Here is a 25,691-nt window from a genome sequence, read left to right on the forward strand (position 1 = left end):
AGAATTTCTGCAGATGACATGACTGGGACCTATGTGTGTGTGTGTGTGTGTGTGTGTGTGTGTATATGTATATATGTAGATATGTATGTACAAACCGGATTCCAAAAAAGTTGAGACAGTATACAAATCGTGAATAAAAACTGAATGCAATGATGTGAAGGTGCCAACTTCTAATATTTTATTCAGAATAGAACATAAATCACGGAACAAAAGTTTAAACTGAGAAAATGTATCATTTTAAGGGAAAAATATGTTGATTCAGAATTTCATGGTGTCAACAAATCCCAAAAAAGTTGGGACAAGGCCATTTTCACCACTGTATGGCATCTCCCCTTCTTCTTACAACACTCAACAGACATCTGGGGACCGAGAAGACCAGTTTCTCAAGTTTAGAAATAGGAATGCTCTCCCATTCTTGTCTAATACAGGCCTCTAACTGTTCAATCATCTTGGGCCTTCTTTGTCGCACCTTCCTCTTTATGATGCGCCAAATGTTCTCTATAGGTGAAAGATCTGGACTGCAGACTGGCCATTTCAGTACCTGGATCCTTCTCCTACGCAGCCATGATGTTGTGATTGATGCAGAATGTGGTCTGGCATTATCTTGTTGAAAAATGCAGGGTCTTCCCTGAAAGAGAGGACGTCTGGATGGGAGCATATGTTGTTCTAGAACCTGAATATATTTTTCTGCATTGATGGTGCCTTTCCAGACATGCAAGCTGCCCATGCCACACGCACTCATGCAACCCCATACCATCAGAGATGCAGGCTTCTGAACTGAGCGTTGATAACAACTTGGGTTGTCCTTGTCCTCTTTGGTCCGGATGACATGGCGTCCCAGATTTCCAAAAAGAACTTCGAATCATGACTCGTCTGACCACAGAACAGTCTTCCATTTTGCCACACTCCATTTTAAATGATCCCTGGCCCAGTGACAACGACTGAGCTTGTGGATCTTGCTTAGAAATGGCTTCTTCTTTGCACTGTAGAGTTTCAGCTGGCAACGGCGGATGGCACGGTGGATTGTGTTCACTGACAATGGTTTCTGGAAGTATTCCTGAGCCCATTCTGTGATTTCCTTTACAGTAGCATTCCTGTTTGTGGTGCAGTGTCGTTTAAGGGCCCAGAGATCACGGGCATCCAGTATGGTTTTACGGCCTTGACCCTTACGCACAGAGATTGTTCCAGATTCTCTGAATCTTTGGATGATGTTATGCACAGTTGATGATGATAGATGCAAAATCTTTGCAATTTTTCGCAGGGTAACACCTTTCTGATATTGCTCCACTATCTTTCTGCGCAACATTGTGGGAATTGGTGATCCTCTACCCATCTTGGCTTCTGAGAGACCATGCCACTCTGAGAAGCCTCTTTTATTCCCAATCATGTTGCCAATTGACCTAATTAGTGTTTATTGGTCTTCCAGCTCTTCGTTATGCTCAAATTTACTTTTTCCAGCCTCTTATTGCTACTTGTCCCAACTTTTTTTGGGATTTGTTGACACCGTGAAATTTTGAATCAACATATTTTTCCTTTAAAATGATACATTTACTCGGATTAAACGTTTGATCTGTCATCTATGTTCTATTACAAATAAAATATTGACATTTGCCATCTCCACATCATTGCATTGTTTTTATTTACAATTTGATTAGTGTCCCAACTTTTTTGGAATCCGGTTTGTATATGTATATATATGTTTATATATGTGTGTGTATGTATGTATGTGTGTATGTATATCTATGTGTGTGTGGATGTATATGTATGTGTGTATATGTAGATATATATATATATGTTTATATGTGTGTGTGTATATATATATATATATATATATATATATATATATATATATGACAGCAACACTCATCACTCACAACAGTGACAAAACAATTACATTGACAATCATGTTACGTTATTTTCAAAATCTTTCCTTTTCTTTTTCATTACTTCTTTAACACACTACTTCTCTGCTGCGAAGCATGGGTATTTTGCTAGTTTTTAAATAAATTTTTGTTACCTTGTTCTTCACTGCCAAAGGTTGTATGGATCTTTTCTCTTAGATGGACATTTTTATGAATTATAGGACATTTATAGGAATATTTCTGTAACATTAACAGCCTGGGCACTTTACGTTTATGTAGGCTGAAACCACAAACTGGTGTTCTGTCTGAAGAGAGACCAAAAATGAAACTGACCAGGAGGTGGCGATAGTCAAGAAACGGGCTGGGATTGAAACCATCGATCAGAGAGATCTTTCATCAAAGCCCAAACCATGATATCAAGGAGTGGTAACCAGGGGCCTCATGTATAAACGGTGCGTACGCACAGAAACGTTGCGTAAGAACTTTTCCACGTTCAAATCGCGATGTATAAAACCTACACTTGGCGTAAATCCACGCACTTTTCCACGGTACCTAATACCTTGTAATACGCAAGTTCTCCGCTCGGTTTTGCAGACTGGCGGCACCCAGCGTCAAAGCAGTGCTACTGTTCCTGTGTCATTACACCTTATTTTCCTGACGCGGCTTTATAAATACACCGAAACTAACCAACAGAGTCATGCTGCAGACTGCAATACCTCACGGAACGCCTTCCATATCACGGAATGCCCATAGGTTCAGTCACGGAACGCCCTTCAGAGCACAACATAGTACACACGCATGTAATGACGCAATTTATCATAACGCCCTTTCCCAGCATCACTCGTATCATGCCCTCTGCGAGACAGTGTTGACGCGCTCGTTGTACAGAATGCTGTAGATGCTGTAGTTGTACAAATTACAACAGTTTTCTATCTGGTCAAACATAAATGACTTCCAGTTTCATACTTATGCTATCAAATCATTCTAAGCTCTTTCATGATTCTAACACTTCGTCGATATAAAGTACAGTTTTATGTTGTTTTTTTTTTTTTTTTACTATTTTGAATGGTTGTTCATTACGTTTTCCCCTGAAGTGTTACATTATAGTAAAAGTAACAAATCTTATTACTATCCAGTGTTTCAAACGGAATGTGCCTCATGAAACTCATACCTATAGATTTTCAATCTATAAATGTATTTTATATTCCCACTAGCAAATTATACACATGTGAAACAATAATAAAGCTTCATTATTTTTAGAAGGTTTTCAAAAACAGCGCTACATATAAAATTAGTTTTAAAACCGACAAGGAAACATTTTAGGAAACAGTCATTTATTTATTGATTTGATCCATCAACGTTTTCATTACTAAAAGCTGCATGTGTGAAATACTGGATGTCATGTCCATATCAATTGAAAGGCATGTGACAGCCAGTAGATTTTATATAATTTTACATTTTTTAACTTTTCAGTTTGAGACAATCGTGATTGTTCTTAAACCTTTTTTGTGCAACATTTAATTTGATTGCAAAGACCCAACTTATACCAACATAAACTCAAACTGTCTTTGAGTCGTCGTCTTTGTAAAATTTTTATAAATATCAAAACTGTTACAACTACTAATAATAATAAATAGTGGATCAGTTACAGTGTGCTTTCAGCAGGGAATTATCCCAAGGTGATCTTATCATTAAACATACAGTATTTATTGTCTTGTGCATACAGTACAATAATATTGTTATTTACTGTACATGCCTCTCCAGAACAGTAATAATATAATAAAACACAACAAAGATATAGAATACAATTTACAGTAGATATATATATTCAGGTATATTACAAATATTTATACCTAGTCTTTTTCTTACATTTCTTATTATGATTGGCTGTTCAGTAACTCTTTAACTAAACACTTTCTTTCAAGCCATACTTAGCGCCATTGGTTCTTTACTATTTGCCAGAAGGGAGGATTAAGAAAAAACTTGTGCAGGATGGCCAAGTGTGTAATAATCTTAGCAGAATGTCTTCTAGATATCCTGGACAGAAGACAGCTGGGTGCCAGTAATAGTTTGTGGCATTTACCACCCTCGCGTGTGTGCCCTACCAGGATGTGATGCGCCAGTGAAGATGGACTCCAGACAGCACATGTGAGACATCTCAGGAAGGCATTGGTGAACTTGGCAATAGGCAAACCATGCTGTTCCCTCCTCAATTCATCAGTGATTGTTACTGTACGAAATTTAAACAAGCTCACCATTTCCACAGCACCCCACAAAACAAACCACAGCTTAATCCATTCTCTGAAGTCTATGACCTGCTCCTTAAATTTTGGCCATGAAAGGTCAGATTGTCCTGGGACCACCGAGTCAGCAGGTAGACCTCTTGTCTGCAAGCCATTTAATCATTGGTGGTGATCAGGCCTATGATGGTGATGTCAGCAGCATTTTTAATGATGGAGCTGGTGTGGTGTCCGGACACACACATTATATATATATTAATAATCCTGATTTGTAACATGCATGGCATTGTTTCATAAAGTGGTTCTCATATTCAGTCCCAGGGGCTGTACATTTTTTCCCCCAACTAATTTTTGCTTTTAATTAGACTCCCTTCTTGAACTTGCAAGCCAACAGTCTAGGTTTTGAAAATTAAAGTGATGTATCAAAACAGACTGTTATAATAACCACATAGGGAGTGTAACCTGTGGGGGGCATTTTAGCACCCAAACCCTTCACACAACCACACACACACACATAAGATCCAGGTTCAAATATGAATTTATTTTAAAGAAATAAAGCACACAATCCCAGTTGGGACATCCATCTGTGTCCTCCATCCATTACATTGGTCATTTCAGTAGACAATGAACTATTGAAGCAGGTCAGAAAGCCAGTCCATCCCCACTTTTCTTTACAGTGAATCACTGATCAAGTCCACTGAACAAAATGACATCACGGTAGGTTTTTCCACATGAAAAAAAATAAAACACAAAAATCTAATTTGTGAACAGCAGCAACTGATGGGAATATTTTTTTAACCCGTATCTCATCAAGAAAAAAGTTCATGTCCTTCAGGCATTCAAAAGTAAATAAGAAGGTGGACATGACTTCTTCAGTCTCTTCGTCGTCTCCCCTTTCTTCTTATTTTTCAATTGTGTATGTAACTTCATCCTCGTCCATTTCCAGAATTCTTGGCCGGAGGACTGTCCCAACAAGTTGGTCTTTGTTGGCATCCAGCCAGTCACAAGCAGTTAGGATGTTTTGGATCAATGAAGACTTTTTTTATGAAAAAGAAAAAAAAAATACTGCCAAGTACTTTATTAGGAATATCAATATATTAACTCCACTTTTACTCAAAGAACAATCAAATTGGCTTATGAAATGAACACACCAATATGACCACAGCATGTCATAGGAATGCTTAGCTCAATTGATTTCTCTCGCTTTTGTCTCTACTGCCTGTAGGCATGAGGTGGAGTGAAAAGAAAAAATAAACTCCAGTGTACAACCACAGCAGTTCATCTTCAAGGTAATGTCATGTCTAGTTAGAAACCATTCAGAAAGTGCACAAATAATTCAAAATGACTAAGTGCTCTGTAGTGAAAAAAGCATTCATTTTTATTTACTAATACATTGCTGTAAGACCCATTTCAGTTCAATCTGAACGTCTACTGGAATTGTACTGAAGTGAGTCCCTGAAAGACAAAGAGTCCAATTAGCACAGCATTGTCACTTGTGAAGGCCAAATTCATCATTTCAAATATCATAATTTCAAATAATATGTAATTTAATTGTTCCCAGTTTAGTAAGCATGCTTTAAAAACTGCTGAAACATTCACCCAAACATATTACAATAGAAATGCTACATCTAAAAAGTTATACATAATGGAAAGTGTTTACCTGAAGCAAACAATTACTCCATTCTAGACTGGTTGATTTCTGAATGATATTGAAAAGGAAAAGAAAGTCATCACCTTTAAGGCATTGGCTGTGCCATAAGAGTCATTTCACCTGACAGGACTGTGCCTTTGTGAGGTACAATTTGCTAACTAAATGTAACCATAAATATGCTTAATATGATTGTACTGGCATAAATAATTCAGTCAAGATTTTCATATTCTTTAGTAATGGAAAAGAAGGGTGGGGAGAAAAGTCCTTGCTCTTTCCTATCTTGTCTGGAATTGCTGGAAGCAGAAATAATTGCCATTTAATAAATCAGTTAGAGCACAAGCACACAAAACCCTCCTTTTTAAGACCACCATTCTCTGCCCCCATAACGGCACTGACACACCGCAGGGCTGACGAGAGACACAAGTTACTGACAGCCTCACTGGAGATCTGCTGTGTGACCAGTTGGTCAAAGTCTTTTTGTGAAGTTCTAATATATAAAATTAGTGTCAGAAAGCTTTTCAACTGATAATTACGAAGCACTGCCCGTGGGGCACAGAATGTCCTTCTTCTCGTGTGGAAAGTGAAGACCAAGTCTTGGCTGGAAGATAAAAAATTTAGAAATACTGTAAGCTGACAAATTCTTATAACTGATCTTCCCTTAAAAAGCTTGAAAAGTTACACACCTTTAATGCTGGCTTTGTGAAGTAAGAGATGACACCACCATCTTCTAATTTTTGGCATGTCTTCCTAAAAAATGTAAATTGGGAAATTACAATAAATTCTATGAATAAAAAATCACAATATTCAAACAAATATTACACTTAAACCACTGACCTGACTGAAATCAAATGCTCTTCCAGTGGCAATGTAGAGAGCATACTAAATAAAAAAGCAAGTTATTATTTTAAATCAACATTTACATCTTACTACTGGCAGAGTGTCCTCCACTTACCCTGAGCAGTCCAGGCTGTCAGTCTGTTTGTGTAGATTCGATCATATGAAGAGGTGATTAGTAAAGGAGATATCTGTGTGTGTTTTTTGTCTTATACTAGCAACACACATTTATATTTACATTACCTTCTTCTGTGGTTCTTTCCAGCTACCTGGCATTATTTTAGAGGCAATTTTCCTACAGATAAAATTTGTTTTGTCAAAATTGATTTATATTATATTAATATATATTAAAAACAAAGTTGATATGAACTTTGCAGATGGAATATCATTGTAGAACTGGATTAATAATATTTAATTCTGAAAATGTGCAATTAATAATTTTATCACACAGAAGAAAGAATTACTTAACCAAAATGTAGCTGGAGCCTTTCATCACTTTTATGACAATGATATTCATTTCAGATTACAAGAGTAGTATTATTAGTAATAGAACAGGTAGAGAAATAGTGAACATCATAATATAATCTCTAGCAACTTTTAAATGAACAAATAATTTATAAAGGGAGTGACTTTGGCTTCACACATGAGACCACAGCACACTATTACAAATATTTTAGAACCTTGAGGATGTTTTACCACTGTGCCATTACAAGTTATTTACACAGCTCTTCCAAAATAGCTTAGTGAAAACTATCCATTCATCCATTTTCCAACCCGCTGAATCTGAACACACAGTCACGGGGGTCTGCTGGAGCCAATCCCAGCCAACACAGGGCACAAGGCAGGAACCAATCCCGGCAGGGTGCCAACCCCCCGCAGGACACACACAAACACACACCAAGCACACACTAGGGCCAATTTAGAATCGCCAATCCACCTAACTTGCATGTCTTTGGACTGTGGGAGGAAACCGGAGCACCAGAGGAAACACACGCAGACAGGGGGAGAACATGCAAACTCCACGCAGGGGCAGCGCTACCACTGTGCCACTGTGCGCTAGTGAAAACTATTAGGATCAAATTATTTAAAGAAGAATAGTTCAAATGGGCAGCAGTCATCACTAGGTAACAGAAATAACAGAGTAAATAAGGAACAGTCCTGCTAAAATGCTAATTTTGGGAGATTTGGGCTGAGGTTCAAACTGAGTGAACTGAACATATGAACAAAGATATAAAAAAAGAACATTAAAACTTTTGAACACTGGGACTGAACAGTTGAACAAAGATCAAGAACAACGAACTTGAACTCAGATGGCAGAGGCTGGGCAGTGACTGGTGCAGTGGGCACGGAGGGCAGAGACTGGGTGGCGACCGGTGCCATGGGCACAGAGGACAGAGACTGGGTGGTGACTGGTGCAGTGGGCACGGAGGACAGAGACTGGGTGGTGACCGTGCTGTGGGCATGGAGGGAAGAGGCTGGGTGGTGACCGTGCCATGGGCATGGAGGGCAGAGGGAGCACTTTAGGACCTTTGCCACAATCTGACAAGTGCCTGAGGAACTGATCTTTATGAACTACTGTTTTCTGACAATAACAGCAATGGTAATGGCCTGATCCCTGGCAGTTCAGTGAACACTTGTATATTTTAAAACCTGAAACAGTACAAAGAAAAAAAAGGTTAATATTCAGAATTATTTTGCTAAACATTTAAAACTTAATGAAAGAAATTCAGATAATCCTTAAATTTAATAGAGGTAAAACAAGCAAATCCTGTCCTATTATTCTTTTAAACAGAACAAACTAATTAAAGATTCTGTCAATGATGCTTTTAAAAATGTATGAAAATATACTATATGTTGCCTGTCAATTGTAGGCAATGTAATTCCACACTTACATTCTGAAAAATTAAAGTATTTGTAGTATGAACTTTGTCATATTCTACTAAATATTTTAAAAGAGAAAATTGTTAATACACAGTCATGAATTAATATAAAATTATTCAAAGCTAGCTTTTCAAAAGGTTAAAAAGTACACAGTATACTATTTTGTCAAATAAAATCATGTTGTTAAGGTGAATATCTAGCTGCATTATAGTGTATTAAAAGTGTCAATTAATCAAATTTTACAAGTTACAAGATATCTTCTAGAGCACTTCACATCCCTCCATGAACAACTACTGTCCTGCTGTGGCTCTGTAAGTGGCTGATGATGCCTGCAGAATCTGATCTTTTATAGCAAAACAGACAAGCAAACTCCTGAGCACCAAACACAACTGTAGGTTCCTCTGTGGTCTTCAATATGTGTCTCTGGTGAATATAAAATAAATATAAAGATCTTAAAACTGACAAACATGCACGAGGACAATCACTTTACTTTATTTCAATTGAAAAAACTTCAAAAGCAGTATTTTGAAGAATGCAGGAGAGGTGGGCATGAAACATTTAATATTGTTTTAAGAGTTCAAACAAACTGTACTATCATTGAAAGAACTTTATAAAATAAATAATAATAATAATAATAATAACAACATGATTCTATTCTGGCTGCTCTTTTCCTCATTATTGTCTACAATCTAATTTGAACTTTCTTGAACTGAAGGAAATTGAATATTGCATTCACACTTACCCTTTGTTTGTAGCTACTTATTAAAATGTTCAGTTATGTACTGTAAATATATATACAGAACTATGAAAAAAGATCATCTAAAGTGACCTAAGTATATTCAAACTTCAGACTACCAACATTACTATAATTGAAAACCAGTATATCCATTATTAACTGTGTTTGTCTTAGAAAATTATGCAAACAATAAGCTTTCTGTGGAACATTACCTTATAATGGCTCAATCTCTGTGTTGTCTTTCTGAAATATATTTTGATATCTAAAATACCAGGTTACTGGTTTTGCTTCTGATTAACTTGCATATACGTGATATACAGGACAAATGGTGAATGATATTCTGGCAATTATAAGTACTTAATCACGGTCACTTATATTTGATTACAGTCCGTTACACTGCGCTATGGTTAATTATACTCAACAACGGTCAATTGCATATTATAACAATTGTTATAAAAAATTATTGACTGCTGAATCCGTCGATTTACTACTCAGAATCGAGTATTCCGATTAGCCCTGTAACAATTAGCTACACAAACCATTCTGTTTGTTGTTTAACTGTTAATACTTTCTTAGAGCGCTTAGTACTGCACGGAACCTGAAAGTTGATTCAACATCTTTATTACACTGTGGTATAATTCGTACCCTAGCAGTAAAGTATAATATTACCTAATACTAGTACAACTTGCAACAAACTCACTGCCATCTTAATTTCCAACACAAACTCTTCTTCTTTCCTCGAAACTCTTTTAGAAAGATATATTCTAAGTCCACCATTCCTCCGGACTCCGACAAAAACAATGATGACGTCTCGAAACTGACATCAGAGGGCGTTCCGTGACTAGTACTGGGGGGCGTTCCGTGATATGAAGGGCGTTCCGTGTCTAAATTCCTAGGTATTGTTTATTAGTGTAATGCATCTGATTGTAATTAACTTGTAATAATATAATGGTAGAGGGAACAGCCATAGTATTCCAAATACCATAACTGCTTTAGCGTTGTTACTCTCACTTCTTCTTCTTCTTCTTCTTTCAGCTCTTCTTGTTAGGAGTTGCCACAGCGGATCATCTTTTTCAATATTTCTCTCACTGCACCACTCAGAGTATTTATATCACTGTATCTGAGTGTGAATCACAGCAGCAGCTGATCGGAAAGGGAATAATCGGTATACAGCTTCAAGGACATGCTGTCTCAGCCACTGCAAAATGTTTTAAAGCCTTTCCTGTACGGACCTCACGGTTCAGAAACAGAAACGATATAATTTATAAGGTGAAATTCAGCAAAATATGTTTATTAAATTATACAGATAAAACTTTAACTTTATTTAAATAATCTATATTCTTCACTGGGAGTGTCGTTAAGGATAGAATAATTAAACATGTACTACGAAGATATTTCAATGTTCTTTAAACGTTTTGAAGAATCGGCGCTAAGCTTACAGATGGCTTATCGTCTATTACAGAGCTGATTGTATGGCGATCGGTTACTTGGGGAAAGAAAAGCACTGACTGCAGTGACGGCTACGCCAATATATATTGAATATAAAACAGAAAGAGAAAATAACAACACAGCTAAAAACACAGCGACAAATTTCGGCAAAATTAAATGCTTGTGTCATGAGCACGAGGCAGCTATGCAGTGTCTGGAATGGACGTAGCCATCCACTGTGCATAAGCTACCTTACTGACGGGCGGGCGAAGGAGCCACCGATTCTTCCTCTGCCAAGTGCCACCACAAGCCTAGAGCCACCCCTGATTGTACTGCTGCAATAAATTATTTCATCAAAGAGAAACACATGTTTAATAACGTGCTTTAACTCCTATCATCATGAAAATGATATCACGTATACATCTCAGTATTTTAGTTATTTAGAGAACTGTAACATTACGAATATAATTGATTCTGTGTCCAGTTGGAGGAAGAGAGCCAGTTTAAAAAGCAAGTAGTGATTCACACACATAGAGTACTGTACATAGAAGATCAAATACAAAACAAAGCATTTAACGTGCTACTTTAATTACGATGTGATTTGAGAAACTGGTTAATTAAACGATTTTAAGATGACGTTTATGATGTTCTACTTTAATGACAAAATAAACTACGTGATTAAAGTGGAAATGTCGAGATTGAAGTTGACATTTTGTGCTTTTTCCTCACTGTGTGCCTTTTTTCTCTGTACCCTAATAAGCTTTCATATGACACTCAGACAGTGGGCTTACAACTCGGCTTTTCACGGCGACTTTGATATGTGACTTCTTTTTTATTTCCGGCACTGTGCGATTTGTGAATGTGAGCTTTCAAGTTTCTCCAACACGCTATGTCACTTGATCAACTTCCTTTTGTTGATTATACCACAGTTTATTTGAACAAATACAGTAGTATGTTTTTCATTTGCCTCCACTTGGTATTCGCTGAAATTCTTATATTTTCCCCCATGCTTTTCCCATTGTCTTTTCACAGAAGGCTGCGCTTAAGGGCGATTTATATTGATTTGCATATTCAAATAGGCGTAATTCTGGGAGGATTTGGGGCGTTACATAATGCGCGTGCATGAGCGTTAGTTTTCACGCTGATCTGGATTTATGTAGTGGAAGAACGTGGAAGTTGGAGTATGCACAGATTCCTGCATCTGGATTTTTCTGTGCATAAACACATTTCGGCTTTTGTGTTTACACCATGTTATAGTGCGAGTTCTACGCACGGCGTTATACATGAGGCCCCAGGATTTGAAAAGATAAGTGGAGAATATCGAAAGTTCAGTACCCCATGTTATACTTCAAAGTCTTGCTTGTATGCCTCTTTTGTTCATTTTTGATTTTTTTTAACATTAATCTGACTTTTGTTAATTATTTGCATTACTCATTTTTGTCACTTTTTTCTCTAATCCAGAGTTTTATGCCTTGTGGGTGGTTCCCCAAGAGGTGGGACCACCTGCCCATCACCACCAGGGTTTGCCCTCGTCCCTATGGCAGTTCATTCGAATGTGCTGGGGAGTTGGTGAATGTGTTCTGACCCTTTGCTTGTTGTGTTTTTTTGTGTTTTTTTTTTTTACCTTGCTTTTGATTTCTGCATTGGGACCTTTCTTCATCTAGATTTGCTTTTAATCCTTTTTGTGCTCCACAAAGAACAGTTTTGTTAAGGATAAAGAGTCTACGTAGCCCTATGTGTCACTAGCCGGGTTTTTTGATGGGATTTCCCCCTTTAGTGTGCATTTTTGGAACTGCTCAGTTCCTGAGCAATCGCTAGAAGGTGCACAAAAAGATGTTTAAATATTGTAGGTCTTAATGATTTCAGTTCTAAGCTCAGGCTGCCTGGACTAGACCTTATTGTGGAGGTTTCTGGAGTCTTGTTATGGAACACACTCATGTCCATGTTTAGTGGTGGGACTGCGTGTGTTTTTGTTCATGTGGACACTGCAGTGATTTGTGAGCAGGACACGAAGAGATTACCATGTTATGAAGAGATCAGAGTCCTCAAATATCCTGGAGGAGCGAGAGTAGGGCCTCAGAGAGGACATTACAGGCCAGCCTTGCTTTGGATTTGGGGGGTAGGGGTTTGGATTCAGGACCTGACTGATCTGACTGTGGAGCAGTCGACTGAGTCTGTGTGCTTGCCGGCAGTTGGCCGGTCTTGTTGACATGTATTTCAGAGATTGAGAGGATGATTTCTATCCAAGTATTGTGCATGTCCTCCTCCAAGGTGCTCTAGTGGCCATGTACTTGTAGAGTGAGTTCCATGTGTGTTTTTTGATGTTATCATAGATTTTGTTTTATGTGGGTGGTGAATTCCATCGCAGGTGTGCCACTTCTCACTTTCATTTAGTGAGCTGAAGTTTGGTGAGTATCCAGTCTGGCAAGTCAAGGCTTGTATCTCACCTGAGATAAAGTGTTCTTGTTTGCCTTGATATATTTTATTGCATTAGAGCAGTGAACAGGCAGGTGGGAGGTGGTCTTCATGCAGATCATTGCATGTCCTGCAAATCTAAGCTTCCCAGAAAAGGTGGACCTTCTCGCTGTATGGTGAGGCCCATGGAAGTGGTGGGGTGATTAGTGCTGGAGTGGTGGAGCAGCCAAATCAGTCATTTATTTGAAGATACACTGCAACCTGTCGGAGGGGGGGTGTTGGGGGAGCTCTAGGTCATCATGGACAGATCAGCACAATGGGTCCAAGTGGCTGATGTCACGGTCTTGGGTGGGGTTTCAGGGCTCACGCAATCTTTGTGGTTAGGTGTGGAGTTTGACAACAAGAAGGAGGAGGAGCCTCCTCCATTTTGAGATGTGCTTTGAACATCTAGTGGAAGGTACACTTGGTATAAGCAAGTACAAGCAGGGCCAGGATACGTAAAAGGCGTTGGTTACCTTAGTAACACCAGGAAAGGGTGGACATTGTTGTGAGCAGGACAGAAGAGTAGACTCCCCACCCTGACTGAAAGCAAACCAATGACAGCAACCAAGTGGCTGAGAAACACTGGCGTAGGTGACCCACTCTGATTCACTTGTGAACCAATGATGGCAATCCGTGACCCAGTGGTTGAGTAGCACTGCCTTACCCTGACCCAGCAGTAGAAGTACACACATCGGTGACCCACAAAGCCTTGTTTACTATGACCTGTACACTTGGTGAATGATACAGGACCAAATGGCCAGTCCCAAGTAAACTGTAAGACGGTACATGATTGTATATGGAAGTGAAGGGTGGCCCTTCTTGGGGTTGTGCAAATTTGATATGCGAGGCTGGACCTACGGGTGTGCATATCCCATAAACTTGAAATACCCCCCTCCCCATCATGTTGTGGTTAGAAACGTGGAGTGGGTCTCCCCCCAACCTATTTATTGTGTCACCAGAAACATGAAGGTGTCTAGAAATGGGAGAAACCCCCACTTGTGAATTGTTTTTTTAAACGTCAAAATCTCTGATCCTGGTACTGGATATTTCCAATACTTTTCAATTGTGCCCCTTGGAATGCCAAGGGAGAAAGCTCTTCAATTGCAGTATTAACTGCTCCACCAGCCGACGCATTCTAAAAGCGGCCCCACTGACTATAAAATGCCGGAAAGCATGACCGAAGCCCCTCTTGAAATTTGTATAGATCAGTTATTCCTTGTTGGGTAACGTCCAAACCTAATATATAGGCCAGAACATAATGTAATTTTTTGGTTGAAAAGTTTCAAACAGGATAAAAAAAACATGACGAGCGGTTATTTATGCTCCTGGCCCGGCAAAATGTTCTGCGGATCAGTGGCCCGATATGCGGTTTGTCTTAATGCCAGGCACAGATGGACCGACGACACGTTTTTAATTTATGATCAGGCGCATGCTGCTGATTGGTTTGTCTGCGCTGACCTTCTCAAAAATCCTCGACACCGCAGACGCTTCAGGACACTCGACTTCAACACCAATCCCCCTAAATCCGTTAACTGCTCGCGTTGGCCATTTTGTCACGGCAGGGGTGTCCCTGCTAACTTGAAGTCGCTTCATAGACGCCCTTCCGTGCAAAACTGCTTCGCTGTCCGTCCATCCGCTCGGTGAGTGAACGCGCAGCAGCGCCGGGCAATCAGCTGTGTCGATGACGGCAGCGGCGGTGGGAGGGGAGCCGAGCAGGAAGAGCTTCCCAGAGGGAAGTGCAAACATCCGAGGGGACAGCAGCGAGTGAGTGTGCGGGCATGGAACCGCAGAGAGCCCAGCTCCTAATCTGACATATTGTAATGCGAGGTGGGCACCGCTTGAACGGCAGGGAGAGTGGAGAAGGAGAAGACGACGACGATGAAGGAGGCCAAGGGCTGCGGCATGCGCTGCGCGGTGGGCTTCTTGTCCCACCGCAGCATCCGCGAGGCGCCGCTTCTCAAGGAGGAGTTTCAGCGGCGCAGGCTGGCTGGGTGCACCAGTCTCTACAAGAAGGACATGATGGGACATTTTGGATGTGTCAACGCAATCGAGTTTTCCAATAATGGAGGGGAATGGCTGGTGTCGGGTAGGCTCCGCTTCTGCTTTTTTCTTCTTCATCCTCTACGCACGCGGCCCCCTGACAGCCCCCCGATTAGCAGTGATCACAGCCGGCGGCGTCAGCGGACGCGTTACAGGCTAAAAACACAAAAGTGCGCGTCGCTTCGAGTTGGGGGGCGAAAGGCAACTGCGTCACGGCGACGTGCGTCACAGCGGGCGAGCGCCACAAACGGCGGCGACTTGACGGCGCAGCCCGGAGCCTGCAAACGATGGTGGACGGAGAGCTAGCCGCGGAGCCTACGGCGTCTTTCGTTTGCCAGTTCTTTTTTTTTTGTGATGCCCGTTCACGCCGCCCCTTCCGAATGTGAAAAACGTCCCAAGTCAAATAGCCCCCGGAGCTGGGGAAAGTGCCGAGACGGCGGACGTGCGTTTGCCTCACGGAGTGCTGCCATTGAACACCTTTCTGAAAATCGACCCCGCGGCTCTGACGGCGGAGTGAAGGCCTCGCACAGCTCCAGTAGCGGAGGCCGAGCGCCGATTGACACCAAGACTAGGCTGGGCTAATCGACCGCCGATGTGCGCGGTCTGAGAAGGGCGGCAGTAGGGAGAGCTCGTGATGAGCCCCTGACTGCGGACTCAAGAGTTGGTGGGCTGGTATGGGGAAATATCTGACGGTACAGAGAAGGGCACGTGACACCTGCGACCTGCAGCCACCTCTCTGGTAGTTTATCTGTGGTGGAGGTTGAATGTTAAGCCCTCTGTTCTTCCCAGATCTTCTGTCTGCATTGCCATGGTGCAACTGACCTCGGGGGCACCTTGTGACCAACATGATTGCTACAAGTACAGAGAACTGTCAAGTACTGCCATGCACCAGAGGGCGCAAGATTAAGACTCTGTGGTGCCCCCATACACACGACCACAAATCACACACGATGTACCAGACGTCAGTAATAAAGGCAGGCAGAATTCCAAAAGACAAGAAAGACCCCTGTGACCTGAACCCAAGTGAGGGTCTGCAGCAGTGAGTTCCTGCTTTTTGAATTGGCAGTTAGTTTGGTTGCAATTTCCACCCTACAGAAAATATTGAAAATGGCTAAACCACAGCCTACCGTTACATTCTTTTAAAATTTTCATTTTTTTGAAGTTCTTCTGAACTGTTAAATAAAAACAGAAACAGCCATTGAGGTGCACACCCCCCATCTTCTTGTGCCCCAGGATTGCCCAAAATGTTCATCCAGCCTTGGCATCACATCCCCCCACCCCACACACACACACTTTGGATCCACAATAAACAAGAATGGATCAAAACACACAAGCTGTATTTTATTGAATGGGAGTCAAAGTCAGCCTACCTGATTGTTCCATTTAGTCCTACTAACTGGCAAAAAAGAAGCTGTGCAGTGCTGCAGATAGGCTAAGCTGTCAAAGAGAACAGAAATGGGCGAACAGTGCTGGTAAAACCAAAGAAACGAAGTGAGAAGGAATGAAAACGAAAAGCAACAAATGAGACCCAACAAATGGGATTCTAGCAGCATAGAGAAAACACATTCGAGCAAAAAGCTACATGTTTACCCAAGGACAAATAAGGTGCTATCTCTATAGTATTTCATGTCTGTCTATATATCATATAGTACCATTCACATCTATCTGTTATATAGTGTCTTTCAATTCTTTCTATCTAGCAGTGTTGCTTTGGTACCAAATATTTTGACTTGGGTATCAATACCAGCTTTTGGACCTGATTACCAGTACCAGAATGGTTCCTAAGCAAGCAACAGATAACTGTAAACCCCCACCGTCTTACTCCAGTTCACCTGAACTATGCTCTGCTTCCCTCTCCGTCTTGTTAGTCATAAGAGATGTTCTGATTGTGCTGAAGCAATTTGGAGGGAGTACCCCATGAAGTCTTAATAACGTTGAAGCAATAAGCCCTCCACAAAGTTCTCATGGTGTCATTTCATGAAGTCTACACCACTGATGTTTTTCCAATACTGCAGCAGCAAGAGTCAAACAAAATAAGATTGACTTCACACAGGCGCTTCAGAACAAAACAAAAAAAAAGGAAAGATTTGGAAAATTAAAACACTGGGAGTTTGTAACATTTGACTCACCCATTTAAATATTGCTCTTTAGTGACACTTTTAACCAGATAATGTTGCAAATGTAAATGTTACAAATTTAATAGACTTTAAAAGTATACTGTCACACAAACAGCTTTAAAGAGTTTGTTAAGATGAAAAAATCTGGAATTCTGTTAGAATTCTCTAACTTCACAGTAGAGATATTTCAGGGTTTGAATTTTTATTTAAGTATTGATTAAAAGCAGTATTTCTCCGTTACTGCAGGGTAAATGTCAGAGTCCATTTAGAATGTGCACCAGGTCAGATAAATCAGAAGTCCAAGAGGATTTTATTCTTTACTAGACATTAAATCCGTTACAATAACGGGCGCTAGAACAGTATTGCATCAACATTAGTAGGAACAGTCTATATTAAATGGCAAAGGACGTTGATCTCATTCTGTTTGTTGTCTTAATTTTTTTTGTTAAAAATATTTTTGCAAGAAGCCTAAAGTAAAATATTAAAAGTAAAATAGAAACGTATATGACAATACAGTAAGTATAATTAATATTGCCTTAGTGTAAAACTTGTGTAACAGTCTGTAATACACAATATCTGAAGAAGATATTTAGGAAAAAGTTTTTATTTTTTTACCTCATGAAATTTTTCAATAAAATTTCATTATAGACAACATTTTTTGTAAATACTCTGTCTGAGTTTGGCAACAGTTTGCCTTGTTCAGGACCATCTACAACCTTGACAACATCTGTAAAACTTCTAACTCTTGATAATGCAACATATAACTGACCGTGGCTGAATACTGGTTCTGGCAAGTAAATGCCAACCTTTTCTAAGGTTTGCCCTTGAGCTTTATTAATTGTTATGGCAAAGGCTAATGTAACTGGAAATTGTTGCCTTCTTAAGGTAAAGGGTAAATTAGTAGAGGATGGAGCCAAATCAATATGGGGAATATTCTGACGCTCATTTTCTTTTTCTTCAATCGATCTATTTGCTCGTATTTTTCTTTGTCTTTCACCCTTTCTTTTGTTGATGTTTACTTGCTGAGCTGACCGTTCTTCCAGGAGATGTTGCTTATGTATGATTTGAGTGTATGTGTCTTTTGTCCTACTTGATGTGTCCTTTTTTTTGGGGGCATGTTGTTAGTAGATAGTTAGTAAACATGCGTGGGGCAGTATGTGTGGCGTCTCCCCAGCAATGGATTTTATGTGCGCGGCCGCGACTACCCAATCAGCACTCTCCCCAGCAATGCTGTCCCTTATTTGATTATCATGCACGGCCGCGGCTATGCCATTCACTGTGTGCCCAGCTTCCAGTGTGTTTGCGTCCACAGTCTCCCCAGCAATGATGTCCTTTATTTGCTTATCATGCGCGGCTGTGGCTACGCGATTCACTATGTGCCCAGCTTCCAGTGTGTGTGCATCCACTGTGCCCGTGTGCATTGCACCGAGCCCCACGCATGCACACTTCACCAGAAGACGCACACACACGGACACCTGGACGCACACAGGCGTTTTATTAAAGAGGACAAGAGAGAGAAAAAGGTTAGGAGCATACGCTGATACTGCGAATTGCTGCACCCATCACATGACAAACCAACTAAGGATCCCAGATTAGGACCCAAGTGTAGCCATACAATGGGTGACACCTCAGCACCACACTAGTTCAGCCCCATGCAGAAATCCCCAGCTCTGCTACACGTTAAAAATCAAGACCTACTCACCATGGTGATATTTATAAATGAAAATACTAGACTACATAATGACAGTCGGATACCTAAAGCTGCTGTTGCTTCATTTTCAATTGAAATTATAGAAAAAGGCACAATATTGTTCTCCTGAATAATGGAAGTACCTTTAAGAAGTCAGTGAATGGGATTTCTGTTTTTGCCATGGTAGCCAATAGTTATCGAGTATTGGGAATCTTCACTGGTATTGGGGTCAAATTTAAAAATAATAGTGTGATAAGAGTTGCGTGGTACAGCAGTACTAGAAAAGAACTGAAAAAACACACATTTTAAAACAGTTTTTAGTTTTAAACATCAGCATTCCTGTCTACCCCACAACCCGTCAACTTTCTCAGTTTTACATGGCTGCCTTACTTCTAAGATCTTGTCTATTGGCCTTCCTTATGTTTTATAAGAGTGATCAGTCTTCATTATTGCTTAGCCTGGGTACGCAAGCCAGAGTTACTCTTAGAACTGAGACACTGCTTTACATTCGCCAGCATCCATCCATCCTCTTCCGCTTATCCGAGATCGGGTCACGGGGACAGCAGCCTGAGCAGAGATGCCCAGACTTCCCCCTCCCCGGCCACTTCTTCTAGCTCTTCTGGAGGAATCCCAAGGCATTCCCAGGTCGGCCGGGAGACATAGTCCCTTAAGCGTGTCCTGGGTCTTCCCCAGGACCTCCTCCTGGTCAGACGTGCCCAGAACACCTCACCAGGGAGGCATCCTGATCAGATGCCCGAGCCACCTCATCTGACTCCTCTTGATGCGGAGGAGAAGTGGCTCTACTCTGAGCCCCTCCTGGATGACTGAACTTCTCACCCTGTCTTTAAGAGAAAGCCCAGACACCCTGCAGAGGAAACTCATTTCGGCCGCTTGTATTCGCAATCTCGTTCTTTCATCATTACCCATAGCTCATGATTCATTTGCCTTACAGCTCAGCTCCTTTTTCACGACAACAGACAGATGCAGAGCCCGCATCACTTTGGACGCCACACCAATCCGCTTGTCTATCTCGCATTCCATTCTTCCCTCATTCGTGAACAAGAGCCCGAGATACTTGAACTCCTCCACTTGGGGCAGGATCTCGCCTCCAAGCCTGAGACGGCACTCCACCCTTTTCCGGCTGAGGACCATGATCTCGGATTTGAAGGTACTGGTTCCCATCCCAGCCGCTTCACACTCAGCCATGAACCGATCCAGAGAGAGTTGAAGATCACGACCTGATGAAGCAAACAGGACAACAACATCTGCAAAAAGCAGTGACCCAATCCTGAGTCCACCAAACCGGACCCCCTCAACACCCCAGCTGCGCCTAGAAATTCTGTCCATAGATGTTATGAACAGAATCGGTGACAAAGGGCAGCCCTGGCGGAGTCCAACTCTCACTGGAAACGGGCTCGACTTACTGCCAGCAATGCGGACCAAGCTCTGACAACGATCATACAGGGACTGATCAGCCCTTTTTAGGGGGTCCGGTACCCCATACTCTCGGAGTACCCCCCACAGGATAGCCCCAAGGGACACGGTCAAACGCCTTTTCCAAGTCCACAAAACACATGTAGACTGGTTGGGCAAGCTCCCATGCACCCTCCAGGACCCTGCTATTGGTGTAGAGCTGGTCCACTGTTCCGTGACCAGGACGAAAACCACACTGTTCCTCCTGAATCTGAGGTTCGACCCTCCTCTCCAGGACCCCCGAGTAGACTTCTTAAAGAGGGGGACCACCTGCCAATCCAGAGGCACTGTACCTGGTGTCCATGTGATGTTGCAGAGCGTGTCAACCAAGACAGTCCTACAACATCCAAAGCCTTGAGGAACTCCGGGCGTATCTCACCTCAACAATAGAAGCACGGAACATGGCCCATTCAGACTCAATGTCCCCCACCTCCCTCAGGATGTGGTCGAAGTTCTGCTGCAGGTGGGAGTTGAAGCTACTTTTGACAGGGGACTCTGCCAGATGTTCCCAGCAGACCCTCACAACACGTTTGGGCCTATCAGGCCTGACCGGCATCCTCCCCCCACCACCGAAGCCTACTCACCACCAGGTGGTGATCAGTTGACAGCTCCGACACCCAAGTGTCCAAGACCTATGGCCGCAGGTCTGACGACATGACCACAAAGTCGATTATCGAACTGAGGCCTTGGGTGTCCTGGTGCCAAGTGCACATATGAACACCACCATTGCTTGAACATGGTGTTTGCCATGGATAATCCATGACGAGCACAGAAGTCCAATAACAAAACACAGCTCAGGTTCAGATCGGGGGGGGGGCATTCCTCCCAATCACGCCCTTCCAGGTCTTGCTGTCATTGCCCACGTGAGCATTGAGGTCTCCCAGTAGAACGAGGGAGTCTCCAGAAGGTATTCCCTCTAGCACCCCCTCCAGGGACTCCAAAAAGGGTGGGTACTCCAAACTGCTGTTTAACGCATTCGCGCAAACATCACTTAGGACCCGTCCCCCCACCTGAAGGCGGAGGGAGGCTACCCTCTCATCCACTGGGGTAAACCCCAATGAACAGGTTCCATGTCGGGGTGGCAATAAGTATGCCCACACCCACTCTGCGCCTCTCACCAGGGGAAACTCCAGAGTGGTAGAGAGTCCTGCCGCTCTCAAGGAGATTGGTTCCAGAGTCCACTCTGTGCGTCGAGGTGAACCTGACTATATCTAGCCGGAACCTCTCAAGCTCCCCTTCAGAGAGGAGACATTCCAGGTCCCAAGAGCCAGCTTCTGTAGGCCGAGGATTAGACCGCCAAGGTCCCTGCCTTCGGCCACCATCCAACTCACACTGCACCCGACCTCCTTGGCCCCTCCCATAGGTGGTGAGCCCATGGGAAGGGGGACCCACGTTGCCTCTTCAGGCTGTGCCCAACCGAGCCCCATGGATGCAGGCCTGGCCACCAGGCGCTCGCCATCGAGCCCCACCTCCAGACCTCCAGGCCTGGCTCCAGACCGGGCCCCAATGACTCGCGTCCGGGCAAGGGAAAACGGCGTCCAAAGCACATAAAAAAAAAAAAAATGAACAAACATTGTAAGTAGACATTTAATGCTGCATGTGCCAAGGGGTACGTTTAATCTGGACGGTTTAGGGTCCCAGGTAGGCAGTGATCATTGCAGCAGCACTGGGTGTCAGGCAAGACATCAGTGGGCTTTAGCAGCCAGCCAGGAGATGCAGCTGAAGTGTTGTCCATGTGCTGTGTCTGCGCCCCCCACTACCACCATTCAGGGGGCTGCTTTTTAGGGCCAGCTTCTCCAGGTATTCTCAGTCAGTTGTGAAGCTTGAGTCCCACCGGTTTGGATTGAGGAGTGCGATATTATTGATAAGAGTGTCTGTTCAGTTTTGTGAAGGTTTGTGAGTTTAGGGTTGAATGACAAATGCTAGCCTGTGAAATGTGCAGATTTCACACAAATTAAGAAAAAGCAAAGCAGAAGCAACACACTGCTAGTAACACATTCCTTCTCATAGTAAGTAATGTTATTTAGCAACTTTTAAAAGTAACATACCTAATCGGAGCTCTTTAAGCACAAGTCAATTCTATTTGGAGCCAACTCTGTGTTAAATAACAGGCCCGATTCCCACAGACAGGTGCTGAAGGTTTCCTAACATGACTCCTGCTGGATTTCTTTTCGACATGTTTTGCCCAGGTTTGTAGGTGGCAAATTATTAACGGAAGAGTCAAATGTGGACCTTTTCGTGCCTCGTCACTGCAAGGTAAGTCATTTGTTAGATCCCGAAACATCGTAATTTTAAAGGGAACCCGTTAACAACCAGTGCCATTCACTAATAACATTTTTCTACGGGAAAGACTGTTAATACTGGTTAAATACCTGTATAATTTTATCGGTTAAATGATTCACAGTAAATATATCATGTACAATTAGAACTGCCTACATAAAAGAATTACCATACAGCCAAATGTTTGCTAACCTATCACTATGATGAGAACTATGTGGTATCAGCTACAACATATATTTTCTTGCAATGACTCTTCTGAAGAACAGCGTCCATATGTTGTTCAAAGACACAGGGCAAATGAGTTTGACGAAGACTGCTCATTTTCTGGCAGCGCACCTCCTTGTTTCCTCAAAGTTTGTTTCAGTGTCAGTTTCTTCTTGTTATCCTTTTGGAGCAAACGTTGAGTGGCCGCAGCAGGCTCACGTGACATGTAAGAAGTGGAAGTGGAACTTGTAGTCCTGAGATTTAAACACTCTGGGGACCTGCTGACTTAACTCGAGTCCTGGGGCCTTGTTTATGAAGCTTGTGTACGCACAAAAACAGGCTTGAAATGTGTGTATGTAGCGTTCACAGATGTCAGGATTTCTAAACGAAAAGTTCATGGGGGAACATATGAATATTTGAGGCAACTCTGACCCATCTGTACTCGGCATCTCATGTTATGTCTTGCATTGATGTGACAAACATATTATACCTCAAAAGTGAGGACTGTGACACACAGACTCATGTGTTTTAGTTTCCTTTTCAGAGGGCCAGTGTTGTGTATTTATACTGAACAACTTTTTTGTTTTTTCACCAGTTTATATCAGCTAGCTGTTGTCATTTGTCAGTAAACTGGCTGACAGGTCAGGAATATCTCAGCCAAGCTTCACTCCTACATGCCTGCTGTGCTAAAAGCGTGCTTTACTGCACTCCTATTGCAGTAAGGGCACCGAGAGAGAATGACATGGCTTTTGTCAATTGTAAACAGTGCTATTCCATTAATGCACAAGGCATCTGTGATGTCAAGATAAAACTGACCAACGTCATGGCCCATGATTGATTGATTTTGAAACGAAGTAGCTTTGGCAGACATGATGGTGCTGTATGTGGTGGCTGGCTTATTGGTAAGGTAGCTGGCTGGACCCTCAGTGTTTCATATATACTATTTTAAAATGCCCGATTCATTTTCTTTATACATATGTATGTGTGTATATATCTATATATAATATGTAAACTTGTGACCTACTGGAACTCTGATATAGTCAATAAGAAGTGAAATAATCTGTAAATATTATTGGAAAAAATTACTTTTGCCCTGCAAAAAACAGATGTCTTCATATATAGTTTTGTTAGTATAAAATCTGCTGACAGTTTATAAAGTGAGTTTTAAAGAATTCATCCTAAATGTAAGTAAACGTCTGACTTCAACTGTAAGCCCACCCAGTGCTCCCTACACTTGCGTGTCTGATGATGAGTACGTTTACTTGCACACCCAAGGCCAAGATATGGCGAGTAAACCCATTAAGAGAGAAGGCTGGTTTCTTAGAAATCCACATTTATGTGTGCAGGTCCTTCTTTGTCGAAGCATTCCAACATCATTAAATTGCACGTAAAGAGTTAAAAATCTTCATCAAGCCCGTTGTGAATCTTAAAAAAAGCATGAAATCTGTGGTAATTTTTTGTGTTTTATAAATATGTTTAGTTCTTCATGCCCTCTTAATTAAAACACATCTGTCCCCTTTTTACATCTCTGACCAAACCTCTAGTGATTCACAGTATGAACACTGGCCGCTGCGTCACCCGATCACACTGTTTCAACATATTGATAGCAAACCACTGGATTAAAACTAACCTGACACTTTATCCATGGGTTTCTGTTGCGAGATTGCACTCTGCACAATATCTGCTCATCTGTTGGCGAGATTATGCTGCTGAGTTTAAAACTGTAGGTTCACTTCATCAATTTAAATTTAGCAATTCTGGAAATCGTGAGATGGGTTGTTTCAGCCAGGAGCAGGAGTAATGCAAGTGCCTGAGCATTTGTCACAGGAATTGCATCATTTTTTGTGGACACATCTACCTTTGACTGCTGAGTGCGTGAGGTGAACACATTGCCGTGGAAATGTGCAGACTACGAAACCCTGAAGTGTAATACTTTTAAGGGTTTACATGACCAAATACGGGGGCTACCCACAAAGAAATCTGCCTCTGTTAACCTGCCTTCTCACTGACCAATAACCCGAGCTCTCAATCGTAATGAGGGTTCACATTGTATTTTAGAAACTGGGTTTTTGTTAATAGTCGTGTTCCGAAATTTCCGGATTTATTATATAAAAGTTTATTCATTGTGTGGGTGTGGTGTAGCACGATTAGTGAAACTGGTGCTTAGACCAGCAGTGGTAGAAAATGAATGTTCTACTCTTTATAAATTGGCTTTATAAATCAGTGCAGTTGTATAAGATTCACTTTGCTATTTTTTTACTGCTTAAATAGGAAATCGTTGTACAAAATGAAGTAGCTTAAGGTTATTTCCTTTCTGAACAGTGATACCCACATGTCTTTCTAATGATCTCTGGATCATTGTGCACGTCTTGTAGATGGCATCAAACACACATACAGCTGCCCAGCCTCTGTTCTTTGAAAGACAATTCTCCTCTGATAATTTAGGTAACAGAGAGGGGCCCTAAGAAGGACCACACAGCATTCAGTCTATTCGTAAAGTTAGCCCTGTTTGTTTTTAATCATAATGGATGTTCAGTTGATTGCTATCTCTGGTGATTTGGTATAAAAGTTTAATGTCTGTGCTGAAATTGAACTGCTAAATCAATGGACCACCATATACTGTGCCTTTAAGAGCAGTCACTGTCCTGTGAGGTTGCCACTTGTCACATCTTTTGAACCACAAACCTTTGCCTAAGCAGTACAAACCCAATCCATTGATGATGTGCTTTTGCTCCACATCTGGGTTCCCTGATAATGGAGTTTAACTTAATTCATCTCCACCTTGTGATCTCTGCAGA

General features: G+C 41.8%; 1 protein-coding gene across 1 annotated transcript in view; it reads left to right on the forward strand.

Moving 5' to 3' along the window:
- The first annotated feature begins 14,596 nt into the window (after nucleotides 1-14,596).
- The window catches only part of dcaf5 (ddb1 and cul4 associated factor 5), a 68,224-nt gene continuing 57,129 nt past the window's right edge, over nucleotides 14,597-25,691 (forward strand). Inside the window, exon 1 of the mRNA XM_039742286.1 lies at nucleotides 14,597-15,175. Within this exon, the coding sequence (XP_039598220.1) occupies nucleotides 14,968-15,175 (208 nt within the window). The 5' untranslated portion in view covers nucleotides 14,597-14,967. The remainder of the gene's footprint in view (nucleotides 15,176-25,691) is intronic.

The sequence above is a fragment of the Polypterus senegalus genome, chromosome 18 (genome assembly GCF_016835505.1).
Source record: "Polypterus senegalus isolate Bchr_013 chromosome 18, ASM1683550v1, whole genome shotgun sequence".
Lineage (NCBI taxonomy): Eukaryota > Metazoa > Chordata > Cladistia > Polypteriformes > Polypteridae > Polypterus > Polypterus senegalus.